Raw genomic sequence first — 21,729 nt, forward strand, 5'->3', positions numbered from 1 at the left:
GTATGGCACAGAAAGCCCCTCCTCTAATTTAAGGCTTTGAGCGGCAAAGGATACATGGATATTTCTGCCTCCATATTACCAGTTACGAAATCCGAGACTAAACTGAAATTAACCTGGCGCTTCAAGTTAACAACAAACAAATAGCATCTTTAAATTTCTGAAGTCTAAAAGCCTAACTTGTCTACCTTATCCTTAACCTGCCTCTTAAGTCTCGTAACCCAGATCCACAAGCCATTTTCACACATTCAGGGCTACTCTGCACAGTCTGAAAATGTGTTAGGGACAGACTCCTCTTCCTGTACAGTCCTTGCTGGTATCTGTGGAGCTGCAGTCATTTCAACACGCAAAGGAGTAGACCTGAATATACAGAAATGGCTGTAGCATACCATAGATACTAAATGCATAACAGCTATGTGCTTATAGAGAAACAACGTAGTTTCTGAGAACCAATTTTCATCTATGAGGAAACATTCCTTTAAACTCAGGATGTTATCTCATTTAGAGATCCCATTCTAATCAGTTTACAAAGTGCAGTCAATCATGTACCAATGAAGAGGCAACAATCAAAACAGGAGCTTTTAGTCTCTGGCTGGAATGCTGGAAGAAATGCAGGTGCTGACTTGCTTCATACTGAATTTGGCTGCATATTTCCAAATGAAAACAGAGCTAAGAATCTGCCCCAGCTAATGTTCTAAGTAGGCACCACATGGACCATCTAGAATCCTGGCAGAGTAGTTATTAAAGTGACTCCACCCACTCTCACTAGCAAATTTCCTTTTCCATGGGTTACCAAACTATCTAGAGATCCAGGGCTCCATCTCTCTACTAGCAAAATCAAATCACTCACAGTGACAGGTCTCCGTGCCCTGACCTTAATTAAAACCATGTGGCTGACTGTAAAGATGTAAATGTGGTAATAGCAGATAGTTGGTATAGGAGTAGGCTGAACTTCCTCAAATAAGGAACTCACAGCTTGCCTCCAGTAATTGCTTCTGCTGAGTAACCCCTCGCAGCAAACAGATGCTCAAGCAAGGCTCAGCTGCTAGTCAGCACATTGCAAGCAGAGAAGATGTACCTTTGAGACAACGCTCTTTTTTTGCAAAGGATTAAAATCATTGGTACTCTGAGGCTCATCCAGTCCAACCCAGATATGCAGCTGTCCCATACAAGGATCCAACCTGCAACCTTGGCGTTATCAGCAACACACTCTAACCAACTGAGCTCTGTGGAAGTCTGCACTTCTATGTAATTTAGGAAATCACCTGCTCAGAGGCAACAGGAAGCTGATTCAGCTTCATGGGCTACATAGCCGCTTGACTAGTTTTACATTTCAAGCTGTACTATTGAAACCTTAAGTGTAATTATTAAAATTGCACTAAGTTCTAACCAACTATTCAAAAAGAAGTTTCTAGACATGATTCAGAATTCTTGCTTATCAAGACCCACAGAAGATAATATGTTTGGCTCTTGAACGAAATCAAGCTTTTCAACAGCATGAAATCTTGCCAGATCATTATTAATTTGCCTGGGAAGTAAACAGCAGATGCTGCTAGGAGCTAAATTCAAAATGTAAGCATGTTATACATTTCTCTCTTGCACATTGCAGAGAAGAACATTAATATCATGTTTTGTCTTAAGGTTTTAGCTGTTTTTTACATTGTTGGCTTCCATTTTAAAAGGGCAAAAGTCGAAAACAGCCAGCAGTGATGCCAGTTCCAACATTGGTTTAAACTATTCAGTAGTTTGCACACACACACTGGGGGCAGTGGGAAGAAGAGGGAGAAGCCAGGACAAGCTAATTTGGCCCTACCACAAACAAGTGTGGAGCACAACACTGTCCTGATTCACACATGCCGCAATGCACAGACCCATGCCTTCTACTAGTATGTGTCTATGAAGAAAGGGACAGGGCCTAACAGCTTGTAATTAAGCCTGTCATTTGAAGCATAGGTAGAAATAGGTTTACACCACAAAGGAGATTGAATCCATTTTTTCTATTATAGAACTACAATTACCCTATTAACATTTAAGTCAAAAGCAAAGCTTATAGTTACCGCAGAGTAATCCTGTTGAGGCAGCCTGATAAGAGGATTTTCACTAGGAGGCACTGATTGTGCTGTCATTCTGTAAAGTCCTGAGCACAATGCTAAAATTCAAAATCCTCCCATTAGCAATCTACTCAGGTCTTTGGGGACTGTGTGTTTACTTGATCATAAACTGCAGCATGGAAAGATCCATCTTACTTAAGGTGGTGGGGGGGGGAGAGAAAGGTGGTTGCATCCACTTGTGTTGATTACTAGCAATTCAAGGATGCAGCTGAGAAGAATAATACCCTGAATTTTTTACCCTGAATTCTCAGAATCTCTTGCCCATTCTCCAGACCCAAGGTGATTAGCAGCTAGTGATGCATGCAAAAGATAAAGGGAAAACAGACAAGGCTTATAATAAGATCAATGGTATGACCTTCAGCCTTCATAATGCTCCTAATATGTTCATCAGACTTATGAATGGGAGGCTAACTGATCTCCAAGGAACCTTCTGCCTGTTCTACTCCAACTAATTTAAGTGCCCAGTCAACATTTCACCAAGCTATGTGGTGTATTGCAGTGCCGTAGGAAATTCAATTTAAATGTTAAATCTTCCAAATATACATTGCTCAATGAACAAGTCGACTGTTAGAGACGTATTGTTTCCCTGGAAGGACTGGCAACATTATGTTGCAAAGCAGAAGCTATGAGAACCTAGCTGAATTAAATTAGAATCACAGAATCTTAGAGTTGGAAGGGACCCAAGGGTCATCTAGTCCAACCCCCTGAAATGCAGATGAGGTTAGAGAAAGCCAGGTCTAAGTTTCTAGAGTGGATGTGGGGAACATCTGGCCCTCCAAATGTTACTGAGCTACAACTCCCATCAGTCCCCACAAGCATGGCCAGTGGCCAGGGATGATGGGAGTTGTAGTTCACCAACACCTGGAAGGCCAACAGTTCCTCACACTTGTTCTGGAGGCTAGCCTTTGGTAGGCATAGGCCATGGGTAGGCAAACTAAGGCCCGGGGGCTGGATCCGGCCCAATCGCCTTCTAAATCCGGCCCGCAGACAGTCCAGGAATCAGCATGTTTTTACATGAATAGAATGTGTCCTTTTATTTAAAATGCATCTCTGGGTTATTTGTGGGGCATAGGAAATCGTTCTCCCCCCCCCCTTCAAAATATAGTCTGGCCCCCCACAAGGTCTGAGGGACAGTCGACCGGCCCCCTGCTGGAAAAGTTTGTTGACCCCTGACATAGGCAGTAGAAGAAAGGAAAACTGCTGTTACTAGTCTCTCAACACATCACCCTATTTAACATTACAGTGTTCCTACTGACAAAGGGAGCAAATTTGAGCAAATGAAAGAATGTAGCTCAAGCAGGTTCTAATTCATGACTGGACTACTGCAATGCACTCAACATGGAGCTACCCTTGAAGATAGTCCAGAAGCTGCAGCCACTGAAGAATGTAGCTGCAGATTATTGAGTGGGGTAGCTAGGTGGGGTAGCATCACTGGCCCTGAAACACTGCACTCCCTGTAAGCTACCACACCATTCAAGGTTTTGATACTGGTGTACTAAAGCCATGAACAGTGCAATGTGTATGACCCATGGGGTGGCAACTCAGGACAGAGCCTTCTCTATAGCAGTGCCCTGGTTTCTGAACTCAGCAGTCTACCCAGCATCAGCCTCATGTAAACATGCTCTATAACAAGTCATATTATTAGTCCATTCAGCCCAGTAATATCTACTCAGACTAGTAACATTTGGTCAACAGTAGGAAATGATCCTTGCTAATCGTTTGAGAAACAAATGAATTACTTTTTCTCATGGACCAATGGGTAGGTTATTTACCTTCAGGGACAAGCTGCTTACATTGCAGTACTAATCCAATTTCTGAGAGGTTCCTAGACTCAAAACGATCTTCCGGCAATTACTGTTGTAGAAGAAAAGTTTGGCTTTCCTTTGAATGGATTAAATCGGTTGTCCAAGTGTCCCAAGAGTTCTGACCATCATTGAGCCATCACTGGAACATCTTTGAGGCACCCCACCCTTTTGAGTTATGTGGCGCCCCCTCCCGTCTTTTCGTTTTCCATTTTTGTACATATTTGCTTTCTCACTGAGAAGCATGAAAACAAAGTCAGTTGTTAATAAATGTTAGCCTTTGTCCATGCATCCTTGGAGGTAAACTAAGTTATATCAATTTCTAAGTAACTTTCTACAGTATTGAGAAACTGGCCTGACCTACTCTGCAATTGGCTGAGTAGTCATGCAGCTTTCCCTAGTAACTGTGCCTATTTCTGAAACACAGGAAATCGTTACGTACAAAAAATGTCTGCTTTAACCAGGTTATTTTTGTTTCAGGTATGTGTTGTTAGCACAAAAAGAAAGAGGAGTTTCAAGCAACCTAGAAAGCTATGGGCCTGGTGGGTGGGCTCCAAAGGAGGAACATCTGACACAGTTCACAAGCACTTTGCATAAAGTATAGCTAAAACATGCTTTTGTAAGATGTTTCAGAGCATGGCGCTTCTTCAATCCTCAACTGCCAAGCATGCGATCGAGTGTGTGCATGCGAATGCGCATGCTATAGCCAACTTGGGAAGGGGGCTGGGAAACAAAAACAAAAATCTAAGTATATGAAGCAAAATTAAGATGTTAAAACAATGTAATAAAAATGAATGAATGAATGAATACAAGCGTGCTCATCAAGCATCACACTGCTTTCACGCTTGTTGACTATCACTAGAATCAGGTTTACGTAAGAGGAATTGGGTAGCACTTTTTCTGGATGCCTGATTTCTCTGCCTGAAAGAATGCTAGACATCAGTGGCCTGCGGTCAGTGGGCTAAGCTAGTCCCCTAACTGTTCCCCTGGCACCTCCTTCCCAAAGTCCAGGAACCTTCTGCCCAGCTTTGGGAGGAAGGTGTGATATTTTAAAGGGTCCAAAAGCCCTCCTACCACCTTCCCAAAGCCTGCCTGCCTTTGGGAAGGAGGCAGGAGGGCTCCAGGATCCTGTCAGAGGTATGGCACCTCTTTCCCAAAGCCCACAAATCTTCTGCCTGGCTTAGGGACGTGTGCTGCTCATGTGCATGACATCATTGCCCCCGCCCCACAATCATCCTTGCAAGCTGCTGCCTCTGGCCCTCACTGTCCCCCTGTGAAAAAATTCACTGCATACCACTGCTAATCATGCATTTTTTTAATTTTAATTTTAAAAAGCACAGTTGAACTTTGATGGACTTGAATATTCCCTAGACCACTGCTTTTCAAGTATTGGGTTGAGACTCATGATTGAGTCATGGACTGATCTAAGGTCGGTAGCAACAGCAGCAACATTACCAACATCATACAAATATAGGGTTAAAAAAAGTAAGGAAGAAGAAGTGGGTTCCCAAATGCATGTTTTGGGTTACAGGTAGGTCCTAAGTCTGAAAAGGTTAAAAATTACTACCTTGCACAGCCTTCCCCAGGCATGTATCCTTCCCTGGCTATGACCCAGAGATCTATGGAGGTATCAAAGTATGTGGACTTTGTTCAAAATTTGTTTTGCACTCTACACCAGCATGAAATTCAATATGATGAAGAGTGCTATGAAAATCTTTTTTAAAAAAACAGTAAGGTAAAATAAGACAGCGGTTCTATTCCATGTTCCACCACCAGAGATGCTTGTGCCTTTTCATATTTTATTTTCATTTCAGATTGCAGATGAGACTCGTTTGGCATGTTAGGGGAGCATTGTAAAATACCTTAAATATCATATTACTATTTATTCAATTTATTTCCCAGTCCTTCTCCAAAAGGAGCCCAGGATGGCAAACACATTAGTATCATTAAAAACAATCACATTCTCTCAGCCAATTCTTTCAGCACTGCCAGGAACAGCATCTTTCAAGTCTCAAATACTCAGGTAGGCAGGAATGTTTTTAAAATTCCTTCTGAAAATTAACAATGAGAGAGACAAATGCATCTCACTAGAGAGGGAATTCCCACAAATGGGGAACAAGCACAGAGAAGACTCAGCACCATGCTAATGGTAAGAAAGGATGAAGAGAACATGGAATACAGTTCTACCTGTATGTGCTACTTTAGCTAGAGTTTTAGGAAGATGGTGTGTTTGTGTGGCAGGGATGTGTGTCCCGATCCTACAAAGATGCTCATCCTACTAAAACCAAAGCTGGATTTTTAAGAGCAGTTATTCAAAAGCAAAGGCTGATTGCAAATGCCTAACCATAACTGCAATGTTTACAAATGCCTTTGTCTAAATAGCCAGTGGGAAGGGCTACCACACCCTACCTTATACAATCACACAAAAACAAGAACATTGTATAAGTGTAACAGATTTTTCTTAAAGTCAAAGGTGACCTTAACGCCTCCTACTAGACCACTAATATTTCATCAAAACCCATATTTGCAACAGAAATAGGGAGTGCAACAAGTTCTCTTACAGCAGAATGGAAGTCAATAGGACAAACTGAAAACAATACACTAACATTTACAGCTTTACTTGAAATTGATCTAGTAGCTAATGAGTTCTAAAAGTTGTTTGCTGTTATCAGTGGTATCCCCAAATATGCTAGGCATGGCTAACCGTTGCAAAACATTACATACTGTCACACAGCGTTGATCTGCTGCCAACACTACATGACAGACACAATGTATATTATCAAATACCACAAAGAAAAGCAAGTAGATTGGGCATTTCTCAGTACATTTTTTTATTTAATTTTTATACAAGATAAAAACACCAAGATACATAACCCAGGAACAAACAAAAACAATACCTCTCCGGTTTAAAAGGCCATAGATGGTTTAATTAGTCAAAAGCCTGGGAGAAGGAAAATGGTTTGCCTGGTGCCTGGAACAAAGTATTCCAATGGTTTTAACCCCATCAAGAGCAGGCCACCTCCCATCCACCCAGTCTGACCATCCACGAATAGTGCCTTAGTCTTATCTAGACTGAGCCTCAGTTTGTTGGCTCTCATCCCATCCATTATTGAGGCAAGACAAAGGTCTAGCACATCCACTGCCACACCTGCCAATGTAAAGGAGAAGCAGAGCTGTGTGTCATCACCATATTGCTGACCATGTACTCCAAAACTCTAGATTACCCCACTCAGTGGTTTCATGTAGATGTTAAACAGCACGGGGGGTAAAATCAAACCCTGAGAAACCCCACACTGAAGGCTCAATGGAGCTGAACAGCACTTCCCAATCATCACCCTCTGGAAATGACCATCCAAAGTAGGGCCACAACCATTGCCAAGAAGTTCTACCCACCCCTAAGTCAGACAGCAACTCTAGATGGATACCATGGTTGATGGTATGAAAGCTGCTGAGAGGTCAAGGAGAATTAAGAGGGACACATTTCTCCCGTCTCTCTCTCTCTCAACAGAGGTCATCATACTGAGCAATCAAAGCACTTTCTGTGCTAAAACTGGGCCTAAACCCCAACTGAAATGGATCTAGAAAATCAGTTTCCTCCAACAGCGCCTGGATCTGGTCTGTGACCACCTGCTCAAGAACCATGTCCAGGTATTGGCCATTGGCCAGTAATTACTTAGATTTTGCAAATTCAGGGAGGATTTTAGTACATGAGAACCCACCCTAAATGCTGCAAAAGGCCTGCGACATACTGTTTATGCAGCCTCTGAACCAGGACTGTAGGTAACCATAGCAACCAGCTCAATTCTGAAGTGCACAGCAGATAAGTCAGGTGAGAAGCATTCACTGAAGTAGGTGCAGACAAATATAAATATTAATACATCAGTCATTGGCTAACATGAATGAAATTCCAGGAGATGGAAAAACACTACAAGCCAGATTTAAAGTAGGTCACAAAATGAGTTTACACACACTTGGGTGCCATTAACATCTAGCCATACAGCCTATGTTGATTCACTATTAAACCCGTGAAGACACAACACTTGAAAGGAAAACGTTCATTTCACAGTATCACATGAAGCCTTTACTTGAAAGCCTCTTTAGCTTCAATGAAATCTGCTCTCAAGATATGCTAACACAACATTTGTAATGCCAAAACACCTTAGTTTGTTATAAGAAGTAGCAAGCAAGACATTGTCTTGAGTTCGGGGGAGTAGTAGGCAGAATGCCTGGCTCCCCTTCTCATTCATGGTATAGATGCCTGGTGAGGTGATAACCCAGGTAATGGGCCATTAAGGGAAGAAAGGAAGGGGCTATGCATGAGAAGACAAACGGGAAGGGGCCCCTCATTCAACTCATGGGTAGCTAGAAGAACAAAGGCAGAGTTGAGAGCTGAGAGTTGAGTAATGTGCACTAGAAGCAGGGGGGGGGCTGCAGACTGGGAAGTCAGAGAAAGTCAGAGGGATGTATGATTTCTGCTTGAATCCAATGCTGGGGCTTTGGGAGAACAAGATCCTCTCGGGCTGTTGATGTTGATGCTGTATGTTCAGGTTGTATATATGTGAAAATAAACCATACATCCTAAAGACACTACGGTCTCCGCTGTATCGCGTTCTGAAGGAAAAAAGAACCCTGGGTAACTGCCCGGAATCCCTTTTGAATGTTGCACTGCTCAAATATTGGGGTGGTGAGCAACAATATGTAACTCATCTCTTTCTTATAAGAGTTGGTATCCTGTACCTTGTTAGAGAATAACTTTAGTGTACATGTTCCCCAAAAGAGTGCATTTGCATGTTTAGATTTCTTAATGTTTGTATTATCATATTTTCATGGTTCAGGTTCATTACATACCAAATACTGAAGATGAAACTGCAATACAAACTGCAGAATATTTGTTCTCCATTAAATTGTTTTAATCATTATTTGATGATATATTGTATGTAATTTCTAAAAATCACTTTAGGACTTCTGCTGGCTAAATTATGCCATGAGGATGACAATTGTGCAGTGAGGAGGATTCCCATCGCTGGAGAGTACAGGAATGTAATCCCCAAGTTTTCCTCTAATCTACTCTTATACATACAGAAAGTAGCCTGTTGCATATCATTCTGTGTTTTCCAAGTTGATTTATGGAAGAATTGAATGAACTGGTTTACTGTCATCACCTCATTATTATGCACTGTAAAATAATATGTTTAGTATTTTACCCTCCTAGTGACCCATTTTTTTGTCAGCCATGTTGTGTTTTATTATTTACGTGTGTACATTTTTAAAGCAGAATATATATATATATATATATATATATATAGCCTGATAAGACTAGCTATGCATAGTATATGTTTATTTTCTACAAGATGGGCCTTGCTTAAATAAAGATAATCCACCAAGGTTTAATTTCCCCAAACTTGGACTGTAACCCCAATTGGCAGGTGAAGGGTCATCATGAAGAGAAGAGAAGAGAAGAGAAGAGAAGAGAAGAATGGAATGAGTGGATTGCAGCCTGGGGAAAGTATTCTGAAGAAGATGATGTGTTATGAAGGAGCTTTCCCAACATGGAGAATATACAATATAGTATAATTTCATTAGAGACTGATCAAGCCTGAAATACTCCTCTGATCTAGGGAACAACTGCAGCCACTCATTTATACTGTTTGCATAGCCGCATTCTTGCATGCCATGCTCCGAATGCCAGAGGAGGAAATACATGCTTTAAAATCAATCCAATATTAATCATGGGTTAAGTAGCTTTGACAGCCACTTCCAAGTCTGAAGAATGCCGTCAGCTTGGAGAACCTTGCTACTTGAAGTAGACCTACACCTAGTTCAGCAGATTTCACCACAATCTATAACAGCAGTGTTGAGGAATTTGTTCAGTATGAAGTGCCACTTAAGGACTGGTTGCAGGTGATTTCGGCAGTTTTCACTTAAAGAGCTGTTGACTTGCTTTTTAACATGGCAGATACCAATTCCAGATGTTACATACGTATCCATAGCTTTACTGTTGGAGCCACCCTCAGATGCTGCATGAACAGGGAAATGAAGGCTTGTCTAATCGTGATCTTGCCACAGCATATGTATTAAGATGTCATCTTGAAGACTTTCATCAGTTTAGCACAGGCATAGGCAAACTCCGGCCCTCCAGATGTTTTGGGACTACAACTCCCATCAGTGGACCAGTGGTGAGGGATGATGGGAATTGTAGTCCCAAACATCTGGAGGGCTGGAGTTTGCCTATTCCTGGTTTAGCAGCACACCAAAAAAAACACCCAGGACCCAGCATGATGATCTGCTAAGAAAGTGATGGAAGACAGAAAGCCGCCTTACACAGAGGCAGACGATTGATCCATCTAGCTCAGTATTGTCTGCACTGACTGCCAGTGACTATCCAGGTTTTAGTCTTTCAGAGTCTGGGGGTTGAATCCGGGAACTACATGCAAAGCACTCGCCCTGCCACTGAGCCTCAACCCTGGAGTTCTGCAAAAACCAGTTTGATCCTCAGAGTAGGCGCTTGTTCCAAACAAGTCAATAGGATTTAATCTGGGACACAATTTCTCAACAAAAACTGTTCATTTCAGATACTGTGGTAACCAGGTATGGACAACATTTTTTTTACCCTTACTAGCCCATAAAACAATTACTGTCATTCCTTCATACTGCTTCCCTTGTCCTTACATTACTTTTGAGGAAGCAGACAGGAAATAATTCCTGAAACTGGGAGGAGTATCCACTCCTGAGGGGGATTTAAGTTTGTTGGCTTAGTTAACCCCTTCCCTGCCTTGCCAACTGAGAACAGCTCAGTACAATACTTATTGCAGAAAGTACACAAAAATAATGGATAAAGAATATTCATATGCTTTTTACAATAATCACTTTTCTATCATATACTTTTGAATTGGACAGCTGCCTCCTTCTTTATCTTACATGAATGGTCACAAAAAGCTTTGCCCTCCAAAATGTTGAATGACAGAATCTGTAGTATCCAGTCAAATTTGTGAGTTTTTTGGATTCTGAATGTAGGTGTAAGAAAAGCCTACACATCTGCACAAATGGCAATTTGTCTGCTATTGACTCAGAATATGCTATTCAGAATCACTTCAGTTTCTGCAACTAAACTCTTTTCATGTATTGAAACAGTACACCAAAAAATATTCTTTTCTTACTAGCAAGAGGGTGCAAGGAGACCCTCCAATTACTCCAATTTTGGCACAGACTCTGAAAATACGTTGTAGTGGGTGATGCCAGGGGCGGTGGAAGGGGGGGCGGGCCTCCCCAGGTGTCACCACTGAGGGGAGTGACAAAATACAGGGCAGCACTCACCTCGGGGCCTGCAACGTGCCCAAGCCATGTGTCTCTCCTGGCTTGGGCACCCACAGGCTCCGTGCTGCCCCAAACAGTCCGCCCACTGCCTCCCCCTCAGCTGTAGGGCGGCTGAGAGGGAGGAGGCAGGCAGACTCCTCGGAGGCCCCGCGGAGTGTCCTGCCCTGGCTTGCTCCGCCCTGCAAGTGGCTGGCCCTACCCCCACAGGCAGCTGGCTCCGCCCCTGGGACGCACACCACCCAATTGGTTTGCTCCGCCACTGGGTGAAGCACATGCCCAACAAAACCAGGTGTGGGAAACCTTTGACCCTCCAGATATTGCTGAACTCCCATTCCCATCATCCCAGGCAATTGGTCATGCTTGCTGGAGCTGATGGGAGTTGTATTTCAGCAACACCTGGAGAGCCAAACATTCCCATCACCTGAACAAAACATTTCCCTACCCACTTCAGTATCATGTCTTTAAATCAAGGGCCTCTCCCCACCTGTTTTATTACACGTGTATCCTGCAACATCTTCTTGACACAATAATAGAGAATTAGTGCTGGATTTATTCTGCTTTAGCTTGCTCAGCAATACTTCCACATTGCCACCACATTGCTGCTGTTCAGAGGGGCTATGGTGCAACAAAAGCAGCCCTAAAAGTTGCTTTTGTGGTATAAAGAGGTGTGCTATTTTCCTGGAAAAAGAGGTGCTGAGACTCACTATGAAGGCCTCCCTTGTTCTCTTATAATGGCAATGGTGCTCACCTGAGAGGTGCCGGAACTGAGTTCCAGCAAGTTCCAGCTTAAAAAAAGCCCTGATAAAGAGAGATGGAATTTCAGTGGAAGTTACAGAATATGCACCGATTGGAAACGAAGAAGTGTGACCATCCCAAAACCTTTGCATGTGCAAATAGCACTGAGAGCAGGACTGCGTGTAATGACTCCAGTAGCACTGCAAGCACAAATCATCATGAATGTGCAATAAACAGGATATCTGGAGGGGCCCCAAGACACTATCCTTCAACCTTGTGTTCTAACAAGGTTAGATTCAAAGTGAAGCACTTTTATATCCCAGGAGCTCATTAAGTATGTGCTCAACTTCGACTGGAAACTGGGTTTACAATACTGTATTTCTGCAAGTTAATTGTCATCAACACAGATATACAATTTGCGAGAGCACTATGTGAAATAATGAATTATCCAACAAACTAATCATGTTATTACAAGCTCCCCAATTTCTAGGTGGTGAGAAGCTTCAGGAGCATAGTGCTTACTCAAGTTTGAGTCTACTGTGGAATGAGGCTAGCAGTGTTTTGTAATATTTGTGCTTATATACAAATAAATGGGATAAAAACTCTCTACCACGTTCCAATGTTCAGCGCCACATCAGGGACAACCAGCACCTCAAAACGCTTCCAAAACCAACTCAGCTCCCATTTGCCTTTCTCCCAAACTGCCAGGCCTTCACATATAGAGTTAAAAACAACATCCCCAGGCAAAGGAGGAAGACAGACATGGCTCTCTTCTCCAAATAGTCTGGGGCTATTTTCTTAGTCACTGCTAAAGCCTGCTATTGACAGCCATCAGCTAATCTCCTGAACAAAGGGAAAGAAATGGGCAATTTTACCAAAGACTATCAACAAATTCGAGCTCTGGAGTTGGAAAAAATCCCAAAGATCACCCAGTCAAACCAAAATCCTACATCATGGTGTGAAATGTAGGGCATACACAGCTGCACATAAGAATAGCGGTCAACACAGGTGGGGTTTTTGTTTTTTTACCCCTGTGAATATGCCTTCCAAACTTTCATACTTCAAAAGACACACTTACCTGTCTCTACCCCAAAAGATGATGTCCTTGTCAGTTTTGCCCTTCTCCCCTGTGCTTTTTTCCCTTTATCAAAAAGAATTATTTCCACTATCATCTGGTGTCCAACTCCCCCCCCCCCCTTTCTAGAATAAGCCACAAGACTGTTCAACAGTAGGAGGATCCTTTGTGACATCCTAGCTGCTCAGTCAGTCAGTACACTGCACAGGCGGGTAGGGGTTAGACTGCTGAGCAATCCCCAGTCAGCCAGGAAGCTCACTAGGTAACCTTGGGACAGTCATGCTCTGTCAACCTAACTTAGCCACAGGACAGTTTGGCAAGGACAAAATGAAGGCGAGTGTGATACACACTACCTTGGAGAAAGGGCGAGATAAATACTGCAATTAATAATTCTGCTTCCGACTGACAAAAGTTGTCACACGCCCTTCTGAGTTTGCTCCTCAAGAGGAGACTGTGTACTTAACAGGATGATGAGCACACTTTCCGGGGCAGCGCAGCTCCTATTTTCATACACGTCTCCATGCAATATTATTTGTTGGTCTATGAGAATGCAGAATGCTGGTCTGATCCAGCAGAGGTCTTCTTATTGGGGCTTCTGTACAAAAATAATACGTATCTTGGATAGAAGTGTGGGTGTCCTGCCCATCTTCTCAGCCACTGCAAGTTCATTTCCTCAGGGATAAGAGGTTTTTATTTATTTTCAAATAAATTGTATGTGCCACTTTTTGGCCCTCAGGAATACACCCTAAAAGCAGCTTAAAATAAAGCAATTAAAGCATAATTTCAACCCAAATGAGTAATCAAACAGAGAAGCATATTTCTCCTGAAATATTTCATGTGGCATTTTGACAGTTCCACAAAGGATGGCATCGTGGTAGAGATGGGCTGCCCAGAGGGGAAAATGTGACAAGTGGTGTCACTTTCCAAAGCAGCAGTAAAAGTGCACCTTCAGGGGCTGCCATAACTGTCAGACCATTGGTCCATTCTAGCTCCATACTATCAACAATGACTTTGCCCATGAGCCCTTCTTCCACACCATCATCTCCAGAGCAAGGAGCCAAATGCTCCCAGAGTAGCAAAGTAGTACCCCAAATATAATTCACCATGATGCTTTGGCTAGCAGGCTGAACAACACAGTTCTCCTATAGCGGCTTCAATATTCCACTTTTATTAGCTACAAAATGAACACTCTTATTGTATATTAATCCCACCTCAATATGCTAGACAATGATGAATGTATGAAGTATAGATTGCTTTTTTCTATCAAGCCAATCCATTTAGAGTCCCTGGAACAAACAGGCTGATATGTATTCTGATGTGACCCTGTTTAACACACACACATACACACGCACACACACACACTATTGTGTTTGGGACTTGGCTTAAAAATGAACCTCATCAAGTTTCAAGATTCTTTTGATCAGACGGGGGCATATACACACTGAACTGAACATTTTCCTTTTCCTGTAGTAATTAAGTTGCATTCTTACTGTAGTAACTAGCCATCCTGAAATCACTTCCTTCTGTTTTACCATATCCATTACTTTAAAAATAGAAAAGACAAGGGTTCCCTGAATAATGATTTATTTATGTTCTAAATATAGTTCATCATCTCACTCACATCAGGTTTCAAGATTTTTAAAGTAACAGGCACTATAAAGAATGCTTTTAAAGTCTTTACCCAACACTTTCCAGATATGATCCATTCTCTGAAGAGTCAAGTCAGAAAATATTTATAGCTTTAAACATCACTTTGTTTGCAAGCTTTATTGCAAACTACTTTGTCGTAAACTAAACCTTATTAAAATTGCAGCTTCTAGGAGCCGTGTTGTGTGAGTGATCCACAGACAATCTACAATCTATTAAGAGGAATGACCTGCACTTAAGATTCTGGAGGGCAAAGTTAGCCAGTCGCAACATTAGTCATCAGCCTTGCTTTGCAATGCAGTGCATTTATCTTGTCTAAGCCACCGTTTCTCAAATAGGGCCAGATGCGGTCACCGGAACAATTGATCTAGGAAACTGCTTTAACGTGGCCACAAGTGGTTTCTATGAGATACTAGCTGTTGTCTGCATCTTGAGACCAGAAGGAGTGTTTTGCCTTTCGTTTAGAGCCCTTCTGAGAAGTCCATCCAGGTGTGCTCCCTGAATTGACAAAGTGATTTGGGGATGTGGGTCCCTCCGGATCTTGGGGGGTGGTTCCTCAGGAGATGCATGCTTAGAGAGTACAAACTCCCGAGACCTGTGGGGGTGGGAAGTCTCATGTTTCACTGCTCCTGATCTGTGGGGCTCAGGCTTGGTCATGATGCTGGGACCTGGGTTGTCCTCCAGTGCCACTGGACTAATGATTGGGCTGGCCATCCGTGTTGGGGCCTAGGTTGCTGTTCTGAGTCCACAGATCTGCCACTGATCCAGCCAGCAACTCCGCATCAGAGCAAAGGCTACTGCTTTAGGCAAGGGTTATGACAAGCTATAGAACAGTGTGAACTTGGCTTCTTGTTGAGCACTGGTCTGCATCTCTATGCTGTTGAAGCTGCTAGAAAGAAAGTGAAGAGATCCCTCAAAAACATATGCAAGTGAAGCTTAATATGCAGAGGCGCAGCACAGGGTCTTCAACAATCGCTACCATGTGGGCTTAGATCCTTGCACAAGAGCCCTTCTCCTCCTCTCATGCACACACATAGACATTGCATAATGTCCAGCCAGTTTACTACATCACCCTAACATCCTTGGTACCCAAAAAAGTCTTCCCTGACCTGTGGTCCTGTTAGCTAGGGATGATGGGAGTTGTAGTCCCAAAACATCTGGAGGGCCGAGTTTCCCAATGCCTGGATAAAGCCTTCACAGTGTTATAAACCAGCTACCATGGCTATGATCTGTAAGCTTAACATTTAGTTCTGCCTAACCTGGGACAAAGGGACGCAGGTGGTGCTGTGGGTTAAACCACAGAGCCTAGGGCTTGCTGATCAGAAGGTCGGCGGTTCGAATCCCAGTGACGGGGTGAGCTCCCGTTGCTCGGTCCCTGCTCCTGCCAACCTAGCAGTTCGAAAGCGCGTCAAAGTGCAAATACATAAATAGGTACCACTCTGGCGGGAAGGTAAATGGCACTGCTCTGGTTCGCCAGAAGTGGCTTAGTCATGCTGCCACATGACCCGGAAGCTGTACGCCGGCTCCCTTGGCTCATAAAGTGAGATGAGCGCCACAACCCCAGAGTCGGCCACGACTGGACCTAACGGTCAGAGGTCCCTTTACCTTTAACCTGGGACAAAGTGAAGAACTCTTACACCGGAATGCTCACCCGTTCACACATTCTCCCATGTACCATCTCATGATCTGTGGGTGCCAGTGCCTGCATGGAACTGAGCTGGGCCAAACCAATTTCAGCAATGCAAGCCTGGGGCTGATTCTAGCAAATGTATAGTATTCACTTTTGATCCAAGAAATCAAAGTGCAACCTTTATAATGAGAGGACTAGTCAAGATGATCTTACAAGTATCAAAAAGGTTTTTCTAGCATACTTTTCTAGCCTCATCCTTTCAGAGGCTCCAAATATTCAAATGTGTGTTATTGCCAATAACACACGTGAACTTTTCAGATTAAAGAACTTGCTTATTTAAGCACCAACATGTTAAAAGTGCACAACTTTAATGCTACCTTTCTTGCCGAAAATATTATCTGGAATAGAATAGGTTTTTACAATCTCCCCCCCCCCCCCCACATGAGAATGGCAAGAAGAAGAAATCAGAACAAGTTTCTGGCTTGAGCATTTAATCATCACAATCTGTCTGAGGATTCGCTTTCCTGTAGGCATAAGAACTTGCAGCTTCATTAACCATTTATTTTACAATAATTATACCTAATACATGTATGAATCCAAAGTCATTTCCTGTCTCTGAAATTAATTATGCTTATGCCCTAATTATATACTGTATTTATATTTTACTTTTCTTATTATAACCCGAACGGTCAGTAAAATTACCACTTGCCTTGATGCACCTAAGGGGGCTAAACACACTTTCCAAAAACGATCAAAGGAGGAATGAGCAACACTCAATGTCTCCCCCAAGAGCCACAGAGTCTTTAGTGGAAGGTGGGGCAGGAAAACATGAATTTTCCCAGTTGAACCTTCCATATCATTGAGGCTGGCTGGCACTTTGAACAGAAGCACTCAAGTTAGAAGGCAAGGACACGGCAACATTTCACGTTCACATCTTGCAGACTTCAGGTGATTCCTTGACCAGTCTTGCCAAAGCACTGAACACCATACCTAACTCAACTATAGCTGTATAGAATAACGCCCCTGACAAGCTGTGCAAGTGTTGCACTATGCAGCTCCACCCAATAAGACAAAACCATCAGAACAAGATCTAAATTGGCACAATTTACTGACAAAGCTTCTTCCAGCTACGATAGTACACTTCACTTAAAACAATGGAAGATGTATATTCTACACTGCATTAATATTTAGACATTTTCCTTTGATGTGTGTTGCAAGAAACTAATGAAGCCTGCCCTCAGGTTCTTAATTCTTTACTAGCTTTCAGTTAGGCTAGATGCCCAAGAAGCCATTAGAACATAAAACAGAGGAGAATTCATCCCAAATGCTTTTTCTGGCCTATTTCTAGATGCTATAGAAATAGCTACATGTGGAGTGCCATAATGGAGGACCATCATTGGTTACAATGGACACAATGACTATGTTCCACCTCCGCTGTTAGAGGCAGCTTGCCTCTGAATGCCAGTTGCTGGGGGATCACAAGTAGAGAAAGCAATAAAAGTGGTACCTTGGGTTAAGAACTTAATTCGTTCTGGAGGTCTGTTCTTAACCTGAAACTGTTCTTAACCTGAAGCACCACTTTAGCTAATGGGGCCTCCTGCTGACACTGCTGCACGATTTCTGTTCTCATCCTGAAGCAAAGTTCTTAACCCGAGGTACTATTTCTGGGTTAGCGGAGTCTGTAACCTGAAGCATCTGTAACCTGAAGCGTCTGTAACCCAAGGTACCACTGCATTGCCCTCAGGTGCTGCCTGCAGGCTTCTGTGAGAGCATGATGCTGGACTAGATGGGCCTTCAGCCTGATCCAACCAGGCTCTTCTGCTTAATTCATTCACATATTAAGCAGGGAGGGGAGGTGTCCAATTCTGAACCTCCCCCAATGTCTTACCCTCCTCCCATTCAATGACTGCTCTCTCCAGCCAAGTTCACCTCATGTGCTGGAGTGAAACAGGCAGGGAAGTGTCTGAAACTATTGTGAGGCAAAGTGTAAAGAGTTCAAGTCTCTTTCCCAGCATACTTCTTTTTGTGACAAAAGTAGACCTTTATCCATTAATATGCTGAATGTGTGTACAATCACGACTACCTCCACTTTGGCCCTCAGTGAGACAAAAAAGGGGGGTCTTTAAGTGTGTGCACATGGAGCATTGCAGCAGGGAGATAAGCTGCTACAAAACACTAGCATGTCAGTGAGTTGACTAGGCTACCACCCTTTGCCCTAACTTAAGTTTTCTAATTCCACAGGATTTTTGTATGGAGTTACATTCAATGAGCTCTCACCCTGAGTTTGAAATACTTCAGCAGAGATTCAGGTTTGCCACCTCAATGACAACTAGACTTCCAAGGTCATCACTAGAACTAGATATGGGAGGTCTGTAAATAGTCAATTTCTGAAATTGCTGAAAGCAACAACAACTGAAGAGCACACAAATTTGGGAGAGGAAAAGAGAGAATTGAATCTGGACCATGGGGGTCAGGGTGGGATGAGGAAAGGAGTTTTGGCTTTTTTTGCCCCACCTTGGAACCATTAATCCCAATTACAATCAACCACAAGCTTCTTTATTTCATAGGACAATATTACAGGTATGATACCTGTGTCCCCCTTGACAAGGTATTGGGGAAATAGCAGCTTGAGAGTGGGGGATAATTTTCATTGGGAAAATAGTGCAGAGTTGCAAGTCTCCATTTCCCAAACAACCAAGGTTTTGATCTAAATCATAACCCCCTTCCCAGCTGTTATTTATAGTAGTAATACTAATAATTTATTATTTGTACTCCCCCCCCCCATCTGACTGTGTTGCCCCAGCCATTCTGGGTGGCTTCCAGCATATATAAAGACATTGTAAAACATTAAACCTTAAAAAGCTTCCCTATACAGGGCTGCCTTCAGATATGTCCTGAAGGTAATATAGTTACAGTACTCATTTAATTCTTTAAGAAATTTATAGTCTGAAATAACACAACCACTCTTTCCCCAATTTGCTATTTGAACAGAAGCTAACTATCATAGCAAAGTCAAAAGAACCTAATTCCAAAAGCAATTCAATCCTGCTAGAAATCGAGCATTCATTCTTCCAATCAAATATAAATTGTGCAAGATACTATTTGCTAACCTGATGAGCACTTGGCTTCCTTAGGAACAACTCATCATCCCCGAGGAAAGCTGATTCTTGCTTTCCCCATTATACATACTGAACTGTCACTCACTGTTCTTTCACCAGGAAAATTCCCAACATGTAAGTAAAGGAATAAGCAACGTTCTCATTTAACATGTCCAAGCACAAGCCTTGACACATTCCACCAAACTCCAACGTGAAACAGGCTCTGTAGGAGAAAAGGACTGCCAACTCCGTTGAAATGAACCCCCAAAGGCACTGATCTGGTTTTTTTTCTCTGGCACTAAGTTGACTACAGACAAGATTAAGGTAGGCAACACTCACGATTTAAAAATATATCTAATCACTCCACCCCACCTCCCATGCTCCTCTCCTTACAGAAACATCTAGTAACATACGACCTCTAGTTAGTATGCAAGCCTGACAGAAGCACTCACTGGTTGCGATGTCCTCCCCATTTTACGCATTATCCGAAAGCGGAGAGCCCACTTAGCCTAACAAATTAAGGCTGGCCTCAGATATTAAAACAGTTTCCATCTCTTTGCACTTTAAACCTGCGATCTGAGATCACACTGAGAGGTTAGCAAACCGACAGCTCCGCGTACACTAATGAATATCATTATCAACAGTACGTGGTATGGCAGGCTGGTGGGGTTTGGAGCCAAGAAAGAGAGGCAAATAAACCATTCATAGAAGTGAGCGCGCTCCTCCGCGTTGCCGGCCGAGGATTTGAGCTAAGCCGCTGTAGGCAGAAGCGCGGAGGGTAATGAGCATCACATGATCCCGAGGAGAAGCGCCGCATGCAGGAACACCCAGAACCCCCCACTCAGCACACCTATGGCAAAATAGACACGGGTTTGTTTTAAGGGGCAACAACGTGCCCTTTTATTTGGTTGTGGGAAGTGGGAATCTTGCATAGCTCCCCCCCCCCGCCCTCTCTCTCTCACACACACCCTTAAGAGGGCGAAGCTGAAGGGGAGACAGAACACGGGAATGTCATTTAGAGGTGGCTTCATTCAGATTCACACACACGCACACACACATTTCCGGCGTTTTCCTCAGCCGGGGAGATCTTCACACTCCGGTGCAATTTATAAAACGACCGTGATGAAAAGGAATCCCCAATATGCAAATGAGAGGATTAAAAATGGCATGCAGGTTAATTTAAAAAAAAAATGCGATCAAATCAGGAAAGCGGTTTTGTAGAAGGCGCTGGAGAGGCAGCGTGTTGCTCAGTCTCCCTGCTCGCCCGGATGCCGCTTCCCGAGGCAGGGAGGGCGGATTGAAAGTACTTGTGGCTCCTACTTGCTGGGCGCTCTCCGGCCAGCCGGGAGCCGCGGAGGGCTGTGGGGTGTGTCTGGGGGCCTCGACGGGGCGCCCTTCCCTCCTGCCTTTCGGATCCGGGCCCCGATCACCCCGAAGGCTCCCTCCTTCCCTCCCGGGATCAGTTCCCCAGCCAGGAGTACCTCGCAGCCGTAGAGCTGCCCGAGCTGCTCCACGATCCACTCCTCCAGCACGAGCCTTTTCCGCAGCTCCTTGCGATCGTATTTGACCGTCACTTTGCCCTGCTGGTGGCGCCGCTGCTGCTGCTGAACTTGCACCACCGCCGCCGACGGGGCCACCGACTCTTCCCGGGACGAGCCGCCGCCGCTCTGGAAGAAAACGCGGTTCCCTCCGCCTCCTCCGGTGGCGGCGGGCCCCGGCTCGCTGCCCCCGGTCGCCACCGACATGGTCTGCTTCAGCCCCTGCTGCGCGGGGAGACCGATCCTCCGGGGGTCTCGGGCTGGCGGGGGTCTCTGTTACGGCTGCCCGCCGAGGTGCTCTATGCCCGCCACGCCGCCGTGCCAGAGCGCGCTGCCAGCCCTGCCTGCACCTGCAGCTCGCAGCCTCTCATCGCGCTGCTCTCGCCGCCGGTTCAGCCTTGGAAGGAGGGGCGGGGCGGCCGGCGGCCGGGAAACGGGGCGGGGAGAGCGCCTTAAAGGCGCAACTCGCCGCCCGCCTGACGTCAGGCAGATTCCCGCCCCCCTCGAGCGCTTCTTGGGGTTACCAACGTTCCCCGTGGCCAGTGCTCTTGTGCCTTTAAGTAAGCAAGCTTCATTAGGGCTACCACTTCGTGACTGCATAGTGGCTAGGCTGCAATTCGTCAGGTGAAGCTTTGCCCAAGGTTCACCTGCTGAATTTCCTCCCACCTGTTCATCATCATAATAATAATACTTTATTATTTATACCCCGCCCATCTGGCTGAGTTTCTCCAGCCAGCTTTCTGAGCAGCTCCCAACAGAATATTAAAAACAAGATAAAAACA

The 21,729-nt window shown here is 44.1% G+C and overlaps 1 protein-coding gene across 1 annotated transcript in view; it reads right to left on the reverse strand.

The window, feature by feature from the left end:
* PPP1R14C (protein phosphatase 1 regulatory inhibitor subunit 14C) overlaps positions 1–21,375 on the reverse strand; it is a 41,426-nt gene extending 20,051 nt beyond the window's left edge. The window contains exon 1 of the mRNA XM_083435167.1: positions 20,891–21,375. Within this exon, the coding sequence (XP_083291293.1) occupies positions 20,891–21,154 (264 nt within the window). The 5' untranslated portion in view covers positions 21,155–21,375. The remainder of the gene's footprint in view (positions 1–20,890) is intronic.
* Positions 21,376–21,729: the final 354 nt, after the last annotated feature.

This window comes from Podarcis tiliguerta (genome assembly GCF_965153285.1).
Source record: "Podarcis tiliguerta genome assembly, chromosome: 3".
Taxonomy (NCBI): Eukaryota; Metazoa; Chordata; class Lepidosauria; order Squamata; family Lacertidae; genus Podarcis; species Podarcis tiliguerta.